At 40.9% G+C, this 16,004-nt stretch overlaps 1 protein-coding gene across 1 annotated transcript in view; it reads left to right on the forward strand.

The window, feature by feature from the left end:
- The window catches only part of CNTN5 (contactin 5), a 356,213-nt gene that overhangs the window by 93,673 nt on the left and 246,536 nt on the right, over positions 1-16,004 (forward strand). The window contains exon 3 of the mRNA XM_050914379.1: positions 11,375-11,498. Within this exon, the coding sequence (XP_050770336.1) occupies positions 11,375-11,498 (124 nt within the window). The remainder of the gene's footprint in view (positions 1-11,374; positions 11,499-16,004) is intronic.

Genomic DNA, 16,004 nt, shown 5'->3' on the forward strand with positions numbered 1-16,004 from the left:
TTACTGTTCAAAAAACTTCTGGAAATGCTGCAGCAAAGATAATTGAACTTAACCTTGAATAAAGATTCTTTTGATCCTTCCATCTTTGGTTTGATATCTTTTAGAAGAAAATAAAGAACAGGGTCCAGTTCACAACTGAAAGTGTTTGAATCAATGAACCTCAAGATGCGCAAGATTTGAATCTAACTTTTATTGAATGAGAATTCCAGATTCCACACTATCTGCTAGATTCAGCATTTACCAGTCTGAATTAAAGACACAAACTACTAAAAATTTTGTCATTGCTAAAAAATATTGGGCAATATTGATTAATGAGGCATGCAGTTTAGATAGTATAAATTAAGTTTAGAAGATATGTTTGTTTCAGGCCACAGAACAGCGAAAGCATTTTCAAGCAACAGGAAAAACTTATCTTATCTTGCCTAATAAACAAATAAACATATCTGCTTCAGAAAAGATAAATCTGAAAATATGAGAAAATAATTTTATCTCCTTTGCAGTGTAAACTCAATCATGCGTGTACTGTATACTGTTCCAGCATGCAGCATACTAGAATCAGTGTACATACCTTGGGGCATGTGTATCTGCCTGAACTTACCTGTCAAAAGGAAAGACTCCTCAAAGTTTCTTGACTTTTAAGTTAACTGAAACATAGTTTTAAGATAAAGGTGTTTTATAAATGCATGTGTTATAAATATACAGACAGATATATATGTGTGTGTCTGCTTCTACATATGCAAAATATTTACTGTAAATTGCAGCCACCTTTGCTAATGTTAAAGTCTGTTACACACAGATTTAATCATTGGAACATATTTTGCTGTGATGAATTAGTGGGCTTTTTCTTTTTCATTATATTAAAGGAAATTTTATATTTTGACAGATTATAGGGATATTAAAATGGATAGTCGTTCTTTATTTCTTAGGTGTTAAGTGAAAGGTTATATTATAGAACTTACTTGTAAAATCAATATTACCACTGAAGTTAAAACATTTTTTCAGTGTTTAAGCTGAAAAAAAGAGGGTTTCTAGCTTTTAGTTAAAGAAAGCAGTATGTTTTCTTTGAAAGCAGGGTGATTATTTATACATGTAAAATATTTTCTGAATATACTGAACAGGTTAAACTGTTTGTTTCCATGGTAACAAAGGTTAATCAGAAGATCCTTTAAAGTCATCAACTCAAGTGCATACAAGCACAAACTGAAAACAAACCAGGAAAGAAAGAAATTCAAAAGCGAGTTTAATAATGAGTAGCACTAAAACCTGACGCACCTTTACCAAAAAGTGTCTTTCACTTTGTGGGACCAATTTGAAATGAAACATCTTTGTTTTATTTTAATAAATTCTGATGATATGCACATTTCAGCAACATATATAATCTTATCAGCAACTCCTGCAACTTTCTTAATGTATCCTGAACATATTAATACCCAGGACTGACAGATCATTGCGATATGGTTTGGTCCATGATACGTCAAATAGGTACTTTTCTGGGTAGAGTCTGTATGCAGAGTCCAATGTACATTTTAAGATGGAACATCTGTTAGTGACCTCTCCTTTTAGGCTGCTTTAGAAGTTCTATCATTTTACAGTATCTTATAGCTTTTCTTTAGAAAATTCTTCCATCTCCACATGGGTTCAACAGGCCTTTGAAAAATGGGCAAAAAAAAAGTAGAGAGATAAGAAAACATTGTTTTCCCGGTCCTGTAAAAACTCGTATTTTTCAAATTTTGCTGAGTTACTCTGCTTTCAAAGGAGAACTGCCATCAGCCTTTTTCCAACTGCCATTTGGACAAATTTTGTCAGTGTGTCAGAATAACAGCTGAAAAGAGATGTTTTGTCTGAAGATCTCTCTAGTCCACCTTCAGATGAATTAGCAAAGCCATCCACCAGTATCACCTGCAGTAAAAAAGCACTTCTAAAGGGACATGAGCAGATGAAGGGGAGAAGACCTGAAGGAATACCTCCTTCCACCATATTCACATGCTGCTTGAGCATATCCCCTCAGATACCTTGTCTGCTGGATGAAAAATACCAGAGTGAAAAGAGCTGTTTCCTCCCACCAGTACCTCAGACTGAGAAGATGGCACCAAGACGACTATTTATGCCAGTCATATAGCTTGAATGGTACTGTAACATTGCAGACAGCAGTGAAACTACACTGAACACATTTCATGCAAGTGACCAGTGCAGTGTAGAATTTGCTACACTTTCTCCTTCTGCAGACAATTATATTTTCAAAATATTATTTAAGAAAACATTTAAAAGATTCTTACTTCTTTTGTTCTTTAAAAGTGCAGCACACAGAATTATCAGACACTAAAAATAATATTGCCCATGCAGCTTCAATGCAGGTCTTTGAACCGGGTCATATTTCCTTCCTGCCCACCTCTGTGTTCCCAGGGTTCCAGGAACTCATTCTTTTTCACGGTGTATTTATTGACCTGGAATTATATCAAGGATGGCGGCAAGAAAGCTGAGTGTTGAGGAATGACACTATTTCAGTTATTACAGAATTGAAGGTACAGGAAACTTTATTCTCATCTGCAGTTTGTTCTCATAGTATTTGCATTGCTCAGCAAGAAGAACTAAAGAACATCTGATTTTTTTTCATCAGTAATTGAGGGAGAGAATGAAAGTGTCTCTGTACGTAAGAGAGAGAAACCACATTTTGGCTACTGTCTGAGGTGCAGGAGACACAGATTGCAGTTTTCATTCCCACGAGGATTTAAATAATTGTTACTAAGAAGTCATATACTCTGGTATTTTGTAAGTGCAAATGTGCTGCAAGGAGAACCTTGGAATTTAAAGAATATTCAAGTACTGCTGTCAAGAATATACAAGAATTTAAAAAGAGGGATTTTACTAATATTTGGAATGTTTTCCATATCCTAGCCTTTCTGGGCAACACCAGTTTAAATAGTAAATCCTAATGAGAGTGCACAGTGCTTTTAATTGCCTAGATTGAAAATGGCAACTTAAAATTTGTAAAGGGACAACAAACTAGCTGTTACATTGCTTGGTTGCAATGCATACCTGTAATCCCAAGACATATGTGCCACTCTATAATAAATCACTGGTCTTATAGCACTTAAATAAGATACCGAAAACTGGTTGTTTTAATAAAAGCCTGTGTGAGAAACAGAAATATTTCCCTTGAGAAATTAAAATAGTAAATTGAAAAATACATATGCTTAATATGTATGTTAAATATTAATCTCTTTTTATGCTCTTGCTTAAGTTATGAAGAAAAAATAAGGTGTGGAGTTCAAATCCTCCAATGCACACTCACACAGGACTGTCCTGTTTAAAAGCATGGGTCACTGTTAGTTAAAACATGGGTGCAAACAAACCTGATGCTTTTGGATCCCTGAAGGGATCAGAAAACATACATGTGTATAAAAATGTGTGCATATATATACATATAGCATATATATGCACATATACAAAGATATATTAATTAAATATAATAAGGGAATAAGGACAATAGGGAAAAGGCCCAGGATCATTCCCCCAAAAGACCACACAAACCAGAGGAACCAGCCCATGGTTGATGAATGAGACAATTTTATTGCAAGGTGAGCTTCAGACAGAGAGGGCGGGTGGCGCGGCGCTCCCCTCGTCCAGGGCTGCGGGGAGCCTCCAGCTGCCTGTGGGACCATGGCGCGGTGCAGAGCGGGGCTGTGTGTGCTTCCTTGTCCTTAGGTGAACGGCTTGGTGGCAAGCTGCTGCAGAAATCTGTGGCCGAGTGGCTGCGGAGGGCGGGGACGGGAGTGCGCCATGGTGTGGTCCTGTCCCTGTGTGGATCTGCGGCTGCAAAAGGAAGGATAACAAAGAAAGGGAGCAGCCACCCTCGCTCACCACGGGCAAGCCCTGCCAAGGGCTCTGCCAGACTCCTGATGCCTTAGCTTAGTGTCAGTGTCCTTGTGGAAGGCTGGGAATCTCTGGCTGTGTGGCTGAGGACAGGAGCGCACCATGGTCTGGTCCTGGTCCTGTCCCTGTGTGGGTGTGCGGCTGCAAAAGGCAGGGTAACAAAGAAAGGGAGCAGCCACCCTCGCTCACCATGGGCAAGCCCTGCCCAGGGCTCTCCCAGCCTCGGGCCAAGGCTGTCAGTCCCGCGTGTCCCTGGCAGCCAGGAGACACCCATCCCGTGGTGGCCTGGGCCACCAGCAGCCACCCACCCACTCTGGCAGTGCCACTGCACCACTAGGTTGGTGCCAAGAGCAGGTGTCATTTTTGATTCCTTAACTTTGTGTCAGCGTCCTCGTAGAGGGTAACAAATCTCTCTGGCAGTGTGGCCGAGGATGGGAGGGCGCCATGGTGTGGTCCTGGTCCTGGTCCTGTCCGTGTGTGGGTCGGCGGCTGTAAAAGGCAGGGTAACAGACAAGAGGGCAGCCACCCTTGCTCACTATGGGCAACCCCTGCGCAGGGCTCTGCCAGACTCTCGATGCCTTAGCTTTGTGTCAGCATCCTTGTAGAAGGTAACAGATCTCTCTGGCTGTGTGACTGAGGACAGGAGCGCGCCGTGGTCTGGTCCTGTCCCTGTGTGGGTCTGCGGCTGCAAAAGGCAGGGTAACAAAGAAAGGGAGCAGCCACCCTCGCTCACCATGGGCAACCTCTGCCCAGGGCTCTGCCAGCCTCAGGCCAAGGCTGTCAGTCCCGCGTGTCCCTGGCAGGCAGGAGACAGCCATCCCGTGGTGGCCTGGGCCACCAGCAGCCACCCACCCACTCTGACATTACCACTGCATCGCTAGGTTGGTGCCAAGAGCAGGTGTCATTTTTGATTCCTTAACTTTGTGTCGGCGTCCTCGTAGAGGGTAACAAATCTCTCTGGCAGCGTGGCCGAGGATGGGAGTGCGCCATGGTGTGGTCGTGTCCCTGTGTGAGCCTGCGGCTCTGGAAGACAAAGGAGCAGCAGCCGCCATCTGTCGCGGCACGGGCAAGCCCTGCCTCCCTGCCCGGGCCCAGCAGCCCTGCCCTCCCCTCCCTGCCCTCCTCCCTGCCCTCTCGCCTCAGCCCTCGCTCACCCGCCTGCTCGCCTCCAGTCTGGGCCGGCTCACGGCGCAGCCCGTTCTAGACGCGTCCTGGGCGGCCGTGTCACCAACCGCCTGTGACACGGCCACCACCAACGTTCTGCCTGCTGTGATGTGGCCACCGCATCACTGCGGGGAGCCAGGGCTGATGGAAGGCCCAGCAACTTACCACCTTTCTTTTAAAAAACAGCTCCATTAAAACCCCCCACACTTGAAGCACTCAAACATGCCAGAAGTGAGGTTGTGTCTGCCAAGCCTGGCTTGTTCCCCTTGTTCCAGGGGCTGATGGAAGGCCCAGCCCTTGGCTGCATGGGGAAAAAGGGCCATTGCTCTTCAGCCTTGTTCAAACACAGTGCGATGGACAAGCCCCATAACTCAGGCCCATGGGGAAAAAAGTCAACATGGAGAGCCCGCTGTCAGCCGTGTCTGTGTGAGGACAGTCTCTTGACCCAGGACTGCAGTCACCTCATGGCCCCTCACCATCCTGTCTCACCTCAGCTCCCCTGGGCCTCCTCCTTGCTGCCAGGGTTGAGGCAGAGCGAGGTGGAGCTCAGCATGAGGGTGCAGACAAATAAATGTGATGTCTAAACACCAGGGAGCAATTCAGGTGTTTAACATACTGACCTAGTGCCGCTTGGGCTGTCTTACAGCCTAATATCCTATGGATGTACATGAAACTGGCAGATAGGACATGGGACCTGGGAAAAATGCACTAAATGCTTATTTTAATCCCGATTGTAACACCTAGAAGTCCTCTGGCTCCGTGCATGGGCAGTTAGCTCACACCTGGCTGCACAGAGCAGGGTTCAGGTGTCTGGAAATGGGCTCTGCAGTGTCACTCCAAGTGCTGCGAGGAGCCTCACCCAGCCTGTAGCTGCTACGCCAGGACAGGGCAGGGCTGGTGTGAACATGGCACCCTGCTGGTCTGCTCTGCCTGGGGGGCTCAGACACCCCACGACCTCCCAAATGGCACTGGGTATTTATCTGTTAGGAACTGAACACTCTGTACAGATTAATTCATGTGCTTGAAGTTGGGTCTCCAGTGCACTTCAGACGCCGTGGGGTGTCTGGCCTGATCCCTAGAGGCCACTGCAGAGGCCTCCCATAGATCCTGTGTCATACACAGCAGCTCTATGGCTGGAGGAGTCAGGGTGGAGGAGGGAAGTTGAGTCTGGGAAAAGGCAGTGGGGTGGGGGGGAGGCGTTGCTTTAATTTTTGTCTTTGTTTCTCACTACCCAAGTCTATTTTAACTGGAAATAAGTTTTCCCAAGCTGAGCCTGTTTTGCCCATGACAGTAACTTGTAAGGGATCTCCCTGTCTTTAGCTTGACCCAGGAGCTTTTTCATCCTATTTTCTCCCCTGAGGAAGTGAGCGAGCAGCTGGTGGGCACCTGGCAGCCAGCCAAAGTTAACCTGCCCCAGTAGGTAATGTAATGTACTGCAGTAATGCTGTTTGGAGTGTATATCCTGTAGATACAGGGGGCAAGTGGTTGTCATTTTAGCTTATGAACTCTCCTGCTATATGGTTCTCAAATGGTTAGTGTTTCTAATCCTGTAAAAATTTGAACATATATAGAAGCCTGTTTGCTTCTGTAGAATAGTTCATATGTGTAAAGCTGCTGAAGTGGATTTTAGGCACTTCTTTTCTCTTTTTCCTTGGCAATCATCCATGACTACTGTCATCTGAAAATCTAACCCTCACCTTGGTTACTCGTGAAACTAGCATAAGGTCTCAAAGAACATACTGCTATAACTGTTCATGATCAAATTGTGGTAAGACCCAAAGATTAATTTTTCAAGGAAGACAGTCATCAGAAAGAGCAGACTGATGCAGTTGATTAGATCTGGGACTAACAACCAGAGTTTATTAATCCTGGTGTTGGCTTTCTTGAGCACAATGGAGCAGTCCTCCAGCCTAGTTTGTAAAAGGACATATGAATAATTTCTGTAAATATTAATCAATGTGTAGTTATGCTGTATGCTGAAGAAATTGTATCTAGGTTTTTGATGGTGACTAAATATGTGTTTAATAAGTGATGCAATACTCTTAGAAGAGAAATTAAGAAATCCCCAGTTGTAATCAGGTGAAATTCACACGGTCACCCACTTCACGCTGGGAATCCTCAAGCTTAATAACATCAAGCTCTCCTAAGCATTCACTGCTGTTATTAACGTAGATACAACTTGGAACTCCAGAATCAAGTAATGCACCCAGATTGGCAATGACAACAAAGTTATTGAAAAGTGAACTTTTAACCCATGTGTACTTTTCAACTGTTGAACTTCATTGCCTCCTACTTAAAATCTCCAGTCCCTAAAAGCAGTGATACATGGGAATCACCTCAGAAGGCTGATTAAATCCCATAGTGATCATTAGATATATGTTTTCTCCAAGCACTTCAGGTTTTACTCTGCACGTTATTCTGTCAGGGGGGATGTCTGCCTCAGAAACAATACAGGCAGTATAAAGGGTGAAGAAGACATGGTGTTATTCAAGAATCAAAATTAAACAGTATTGACAAATTGAAAATTTTGAAGCAGAATGGTGATTACAGAATTTCCAGAAGAAATTTGAAGCCATTTATCTGAACGCTGAATATCAACTCAATTCATTTACCACTGAACTGAATGCTTTAAATTATAAATTAAGGTTATGGTTCCTTAAGTGTCGTCTTTGATATGAAAACGTTGAAAACTGCTAATAAGTATTTGTTACTTAAAATAACAGCTGATAAGTTGGTAAAATGGCAAAAGACAGCCAAAATTCTATTAAACTTTTTCCTGAAAGTTCAGACTTTTATCCTGCAATGTTAGAAATATCTGTACTATGAGTGGTGCCATGCACATACACATTTGGTTTTTTTAATTTGTTCTAGGAAAATGGATTAATTACTTAAATTTAGGGTGACTATTCACATCACTCTGTTTCAGAGATTTTAGGCTGTGGGGTCACCATTCAGTCCAAGTCACTCCTCAGTCCTGGCTCCATGACTGCCTAATCTTGCAAATCTGCAACCTCACACTATGACTCTCTGTGTGCCTCGCAACCTGGCTTTACCTCCATGTATTAGGGGAAGGAAAACAAGGTCTGCATCCCTGAGTCTCATCCCACCATGAAACAGCAACGTTAGCAGAATGTGCACTGGCTTCTCAAGTCCCATAGTTTCGATGTAGCTTTAAACTCCCTACATAGAAAAGAGAATACAGTAAGCCTCCAGTGGTGTTCCAGGTCAATTTTGGAAGAGTCCAGGACTTTCCATTACCTTTAACGGGATGTTAAGTGCTAGCTAAACTACGTGCCCATCATTGATAAAACTACTGAATCCCTCACAAGGCTTCACTTTATTTGAGCTTTTATTAGTATTATGTATAAGAAAATTAAAAGTTTTCTCTTTAATTATAAGCCAGCCTCTGTTTTAATTTGAAAAAATAGTTTTAAAATATTTTCTAAAATATTTAGATATTTGCATCTGCACTGTGTTTCCTTCATTGCTTTTGAGATAAAGAGAGGAGGCATAGAACACTTAAGATTCTCAGTTTCAAGTCTGTCACTGGAGTTTAAACGAAGATGGTATCATTAGGTGATCTGTTATGTTTTCTTGCATATCACATATCACATCCCGTTGCTTTTTATTTAATCACTCCTTTATTAAGCCTAATAATTTATAAACATATAGTCTTGTCTTTTCAGCAAGTGCTTTGGTCTCTTCAGAATAGACCCTTTTCTTCAATTATTCTCTTGCAGTCCAGATGATCTAAATAAGAATTAATTTAGTCAATTTAGCTACAAACTGATGAACATCTCATTCATTATTATGTTGCTTCTGAGCTTCCAAATAATCTCTGCCGGTACTCCACACTCCATCTGAAATGCAGATAAGCAGCTAACTACGTCTTTTCATCTTTTAGGAACATGACTTACATGCACTGAACTTTCTCTGTTACCTGTGTCTTCACTGCAGGCAGAAGTAAAACCTGTTCTTCTCATTCCACATAGCACAAATATCCATTTGGCCACTACCATTAAGAATGCCAGCCTCCACCTAAAGAGTTCAGGTTATTTTTCCAAAAGGAAAGTGCAACACAGTATTTCAGTTTTACTGTTGCAAATAGTACAGGTAGAAAGAACACCTGTACTGCTAGTGACACTAGCATCTACCTAGCATTGCATCTTTTTCTTTTCTTTCCAGCAATCCTAGACTGTGACATTATATTTTATCTACAGAGTCACTCCTAGGGAGAAGATAAAATCATTAATCTTCATGAATACACTCCCTATCCATACACCTACTAATCTGCATGGAATAACACCTAAATCTAAACCCATGATTTAGTTTTGCATTCATTAATTAATTCTTGGTTTTGCTAGACTCTAGCTTGATGAGAGCTCTGATTATTTACGCCTCCATTCATTAGTATTTTCTCTTGTGCAATGTAAGAAGCAGGTAACCAAATTATATGAAACAATCCATGCAATGGTTTTTTACCCACATTTTCCTTTCTTGAAATAAGTTTTGCCAGGTGATTCCATTGTCCCTGTGGCAGCCTCAGCTGCAGTGCTCAAAACTTAGTACTGGAGTTATTTTAACTTCAATAATATAAGCACATATCAGAAATCACTATTGTGGCTTGTTTTTTTTAAATAATGCAGATATCTGATCCAGAAAATATATTTCTGCCAATACATCCAACTGAAGTATTTTACCTAAACACGGAAGTAAAGTAAATATGCAGAACAGCAATCCACACCCCTTTACACAGTCCTACAAAAAGGGCTAATAAACTTGAAAATTATGCAAAACAGAAATTACTAATTGCTGCAGCTCTTATTTGCTGTCTTTACAAATTGACAGGCTAATTATCTGAATCTATTTCAGCAGAAGCAATATACCTGAAAATAAAGGTATTTTCAAAATCTGCATTTGAATAGCAGTGTAAAAAGACAAAAACCTAAGTGTGTAATAAGTGTATAGTCACTAAAAAGGAAGTTTGAATAGCATAATGCATTTTCATGTGGTCTTTTCACTGTGTGATAATAATAGAATTGAGAAACCTGAAATGTCACAGAATTTAAGGACATGGAAATTTGCATCTCAGAACTACTACACTATGACCTATATCTCTCATGTTTCTCATCTTTTTTCAGACTCCAAGACTGTCTTCTCTATACCAAGACTCATAGTCCCATGCACCTTTTCCTGTCCACCCAAACTTTCTGAAACTATTATTAGCAGTATGAAAAAGGTCACAATTCCCAAAACTGTGAACCCATAACATGTGGTTGAAGTTGTGTGGAGTTGGTAGAACAATGCAGTAAATAATTTTTATAAGTCAGTGACCAAAACCCAAAGTCTTCAGGTGCACCTTTCTTACTTCAGGCTGGTATTGGTAGGACAAATGTAACAGGAGGTTATAAACTGCTTGATGTGTCATACTGTCCTCAGTACCAGTTGGAGGTCTTTTATGGCGTGAACATATGAAACCATAAAACTGACAGAGAACACCCTGCTCCCATATGTTTCATTGCAAGTAGCAGGACGATGTAACTATCTCCCCTCACCCAAATCGTTAGGCTAGTGCTCTAAATTTGAAGAGACTAAATCATTCAAGAGTTTGGAGCAAGTCTAAGTTGATTAAAATTCCACAGTCTTCTAGTGCACTACGTGATCAGGAATGCTATACTTGCAACCTTTTACTTTTCTGAAGGTTACACTTTCCTCTTCACAATACGAATGAATTGCAATCATAGATGTATTCTATGGGTCTATCCAGCTGTTCTTGTTCAGAAGTGTAAATTCATATGAAGATATAGATACATGCCAAAATTAGAGAAGACAGTGTAGGAAAATGAAATGTCAGATTTTGCTATATATTATTTAGTAGTAGCCACCAGTTGCTGCCATTAATTTTACAAGTGATTTTTCTTAGCAGCTCCTTGACATAAAGGGGAAAACTGTGTCTTAGTTCTTTGTGATATAAGCTGCTGCAAGCAGCAGGAAAACTTTTGTTTACCTTGCTCTCTATAAGCAGAGTTAACTCCTCTTGCTGGCTTAATTCTCTCAAGCTGCTCATTAGACTGCAGGCCAAAATATGTCTGATGAGAAAGCCATTTTAAGGTATGATGAACACTTAAATCATACTATGTATTTTATTGTTAACTTAGTAATATTTCTTCCTTTTTTTTCTTTTAACTATTGCTTTTTAATATAGCATCTGAAGTAATGTGATATGAACCTCTGGAAAAAAACCATAATTTTGCATACTTTAATCTCACTTTATAAAAGCTATAATACATTTACATTTATTCAGACTTCCTAAACTATAGCACTTCTATTTCCACAGAAAGTGTTGATTATGGGCCAGTGTTTCTACAAGAGCCAGATGATGTGATTTTTCCAACTGATTCTGAGGAGAAGAAAGTATCTCTGAATTGTCAAGCTCGTGGAAATCCTACTCCCACATACAGGTACCTGTTTCAGAAAATTTTTTTTAGTTTTCAGAATATTAGCCACTGCAATCCCACTCTGAAAGTCATTGTGCTTTGGAGAACAACATAACAGAAACAGCTCCGTGACACAAATGGCTTTCCTGATTGAATGTTTTTTCTGATTCTGAACAAGCAAGAAGCATAAGTGGTAGTGAATAAAGGCAAAGCGATATGTGAAGTTTTGAATTATGTTCTCTGTGCATCGTAGCTATCCATGTGGAGGGACTCCTTTTGTCCATTTTTTTGACTTGTCTGCAACAGCTGACAAGATCAAAATCTTTAATTGATTTTTTTTCTAAACATCTATAAAGCTATGAAATACTATCCCATTTTATAGGGAAAGCAGTAAAGAACAGGTACATTAAATGACATGACTATGCGGTGCAGGATACCATGGCTGAGCCAAATCTGGTGTCTTTTCACCCACAAGTCCACCATATTATTCCTTTGTAACCATTGTCTGTTGCCTATTTTTCCATACAGACTATTATGCCACAGATATCCACTATACAGATCTGTTATGACATACCTGTGAGTCTGAGAGTTCCGTTTATTAATGGTGCCCACTTACAGGTGGCAACAGTATGTTGCAGTCAACTTATTCATTTGCTATATCTGACTCTGCTCATATTTTATACAAATTACAAGTGATGTAGGAGGGCTGCGGGAGCATATGGTTGATTATTTTTTCCATACACCCTTTATCTTTTCTCACGGAGTCATTCTTCACTTACAAAGAGAACATATGGACTCTTATCGTTGTGTTTTGTCATAGGTGACAATCATCAATTCTGCATTTTATTTTTTACCTATTACACTTATTTCACTTGTGGATTCTTTAGCATTCTGGATGAATTCTCCTTAAACTTATCTGAATCACAAAACTTGCATTTCTATGGCTGGAAGAAATTCAGAGGCAGTACCATCTTTAGATATCCCTATCACAACAGCACTGAATCTGTCTCTTTGCAACAGATGTTAGTCATTAAATGGATCTGATGCGTGGCACAACCTCCTCAAACAGCACAGGCATGACTAAAACATGCAACATTGGTTTAGGAATGAGTGGCCAGAAATTCTTCAAACGGGAATTGCATGAACTCCTCATCATGTGGGATGAAAGCTATGTTGCTTAACGACATTCCTTGTGTAATTTCTATTACATATTTGTTGCTTTGTTAATAAAAAAAATATGTATATTAGTTCCACACACCGTTAAAGTGCTATCAGTCCATTACACAGAGCATGTGACCACGGGGAAAAAGCACAAATTCCCACCAAAAGAGGGGAACACTCTGTTCAGCCCTCCCAGACAACCTCATTATTGTTGTGGAGATTTTCTCTTTGGAGAACCTGTGTCATCTCCTTTCTCTCTTGGTCCAAACATTTTTTGCATTTTCCCAGTGGCATGCAATCAACAAATACAAACTTTCAGCATATCTTAAAGGGTGGCTACAAAGAGGATAGAGGCTCTCTGTTCACAAGGAGCCACATGGGAAGGCAAGGGGCAACGGATACAGGAGAGGTTTCATACAAGAGAAGTTCCCTCTCAATATAAGAAAGAAATTTTTTACCGTGAGAACAATCTTGCACTGGAACAACCTCCTCAGGGACATAGCAGAGTCCCCATCACTAGAGGTTTTCAAGATGCAATTGAACAAGGTGCTCAATAATCTCATGTAGGCTCCCTTTCCCATGAAAGATTGGACCAAATGATCTTTTGAGGTCCCTTCTAACCTGGGCTGTTTTATGATTTTGTGATATCCATTCCTTCAGTTCTCCAGAGATTAATTGGTGACAGCAGCTTCATAAACAAACTTTCCTGACTGCTGTTCATGCAAGGAAAGCTTTGACCCAAAAGGCCTAATTCTAACAGCACAGTTTAACTTCTCCTTCTTCTACTGCTGCCACTTGTCTGTACAGCATATGCAATACACACTACCGTTCAGGGGAAGGGAAAAGAGATATAAATTACTTTGTGAGGACATGTTAGGTTTGTGTAGTGGGGGAGGGACTACAGGGGTGGCTCCTGTGAGAAGCTGCTGGAAGCTTCCCCAGCTCCAAGTCAGATCCGCCTCTGGCCAAGGCCGAGCCCATCAGTGATGGTGGTAGCTCCTCTGTGATAGCATAGTTAAGAAGGGGAAAAAGACTGCTGAAAAAAAGACCTGCAGCGGAGAGAGGAGTGGGATATGAGAGAAACAGCCATGCAGACACCGAGGTCAGTGACGAAGGCGAGGGAGGAGGTGTGCTGGAGCAGAGATTCCCCTGCAGCCCGTGGTGAGACGGCAGGCTGTCCCCCTGCAGCCCAGGGAGGTTAGCGGTGGAGCAGAGATTCCCCTGCAGCCCGTGGAGGACCCCATGATGGAGCAGGGGAAGAGTGTGAGGAGTCCTCCCCCCACCCTGAGGAGGAAGAAACGGCAGAGACGACGTGTGATGAACTGACCACAACCCCCATCCCTGTCCCCCTGCACCGCTGTGGGGGAAGGAGGTAGAGGAATCCAGAGCAAAGCTGAGCCCGGGAAGAAGGGAGGGTGGGGGGAAGGTGTGTTTCTAAGATAGGGTTCCATTTCTCGTTATCCTACTCTGATTTGATTGGTAACAAATTGATTTCTTTTTCCCCAAAATCGAGCCTGTTTTGCCTGTGACCATAATTGGTGAGTGATCCCTCCCTGTCCTTGTCTTGACTCATGAGCCTTTTGTTGTATTTTCTCCTCCCCATCCCACTGCGGGGAGGAGTGAGCGAGTGACCACATGGTGCTTTGTTGCCGGCTGGGTCTAAACCACGACAGAGGAATATACTGTTCTCCAGACCAGGTGCAGAGGGAATTTAGCCTCAAAAAAGGCTATAGATAGGCAAAGGTTTGTTGTATGTCACTGCTCAAGCTTTGGCACATGAAATAGTGAGGAGAAGGGATATTTCCATATCACCAAATACCCTGCCCTATTATCTACAAGCACTGGACAATAGAGATCTTTATTTACATGGGCTGTGAGGCCCATGCAGCTAAGAATTATTTTCAGCCAAAACCAAAGCACAGTACAACTTTTATTTTTTAAAAAGCTACATTAAAGGAACATTTAAAGCACTCAAAAATTCCAAAATTAAGTTGTCTCTGCCATTTTAATCCATTTCCTTAGTCTGTATAACTTATGACACAGTGTTCATAACCTATTTACAAATTCTTTTTTTTGCTAGGATATTACTTCATTTTAACAGAATGGAGAATGCTTACATCATTTAAGATTTTCTTCTTCCTTGCAAAGAGCTTTTTTCCCCTTGTTCAAGCTCTACCCTGAAATAACAATTTGTAATTTCTTGGGTTCCAATCATTAAGGTATATAGATGCATTGATTTAGAGAATAACTCCCAGAGATAAACCATTTTCCCTATCAGCTCGTTACCTTTTAAATATTATATTTGGATTTCTGTCCTCCCAGATCAGTCAGGGTACCTAGAAGAAAACATGTCACACAATTCAGTGTTGCTTTTCCTCTAATGTCCTTAGATTATATGAGGGGAGTACAGTCATTCAGAATGGACCCCAAGATATATAGGTAGGCAGCCATCAAGATCCAAAGTTTTGGGGTAACATTACAAAAACACATTTTTGCATTGAATTTAACTGAAAATGAAACTAAGTGAAGAAAGCTAATTAAAGCAAACTGAATTTTGTGTCAGTTCCCATTTGGAAATGCCAAAACATGTAATTTTGACTTTTTCCTTATCTAAATCTCCCATCATTTCTGGATCTATTAATTTTGCTTTTTTATTTCATATATATATATATGAATATATACATATGTAAAAGTTAACTTTCATTATGATTTGATTCAAAATCTTAAATCATTAATAAATTGTTCAAGATGAAAAGTTCCTCCTTTTTTTAGCTCTGCTATGTATGAATCTCCTTAAAAATGTGGTGAATCCTACAGACATTTCCCTGATATCCTTTGCAATATAAAGATATTGCCAACAGTGTTTCATTTCTTACATTAAATAAAGTAGGGGTCCTCTGCAATCAAAAGTGCAATCATGAAAAAAGGGGCAAATAATAGTTTCACAGTTCATCTTAATTCTGGCAGTTCTGACCTTTGGATTAAGAAAAATTCAGAGCTACTTCAGCTGAATTCTGCTGTCTGTACCTCATTCACCATGAATGTTAACAAGATAGAGTGAACTGATAATCATTTTGCTTCATTAAAGTTGCCTCTGGAGTCTAGATGTTGCCAAGTTCTTCCAGTCTTTGCTGAACTCTGGCAAAGCTTGGAAGTGCCTGGCAATTTCCTGAGGCAACTTTGAAATTGCAGAATGACTGTGAACTAGCAATGAAGGAAATATCTGTGCATCATAATAGCTGTGCCATACCTGTTCACACTGCTTATCTCTTCTTTGCATTCTTTTAACAATTTCATGTTCTATAGAGTTTGACACAAAAGCAAATCTAAAAAGTCGTCTTATGTGGATTATTATTCTTTAATTGAGAT

The sequence above is a fragment of the Gymnogyps californianus genome, chromosome 1, assembly GCF_018139145.2.
Source record: "Gymnogyps californianus isolate 813 chromosome 1, ASM1813914v2, whole genome shotgun sequence".
NCBI classification, from domain to species: Eukaryota; Metazoa; Chordata; class Aves; order Accipitriformes; family Cathartidae; genus Gymnogyps; species Gymnogyps californianus.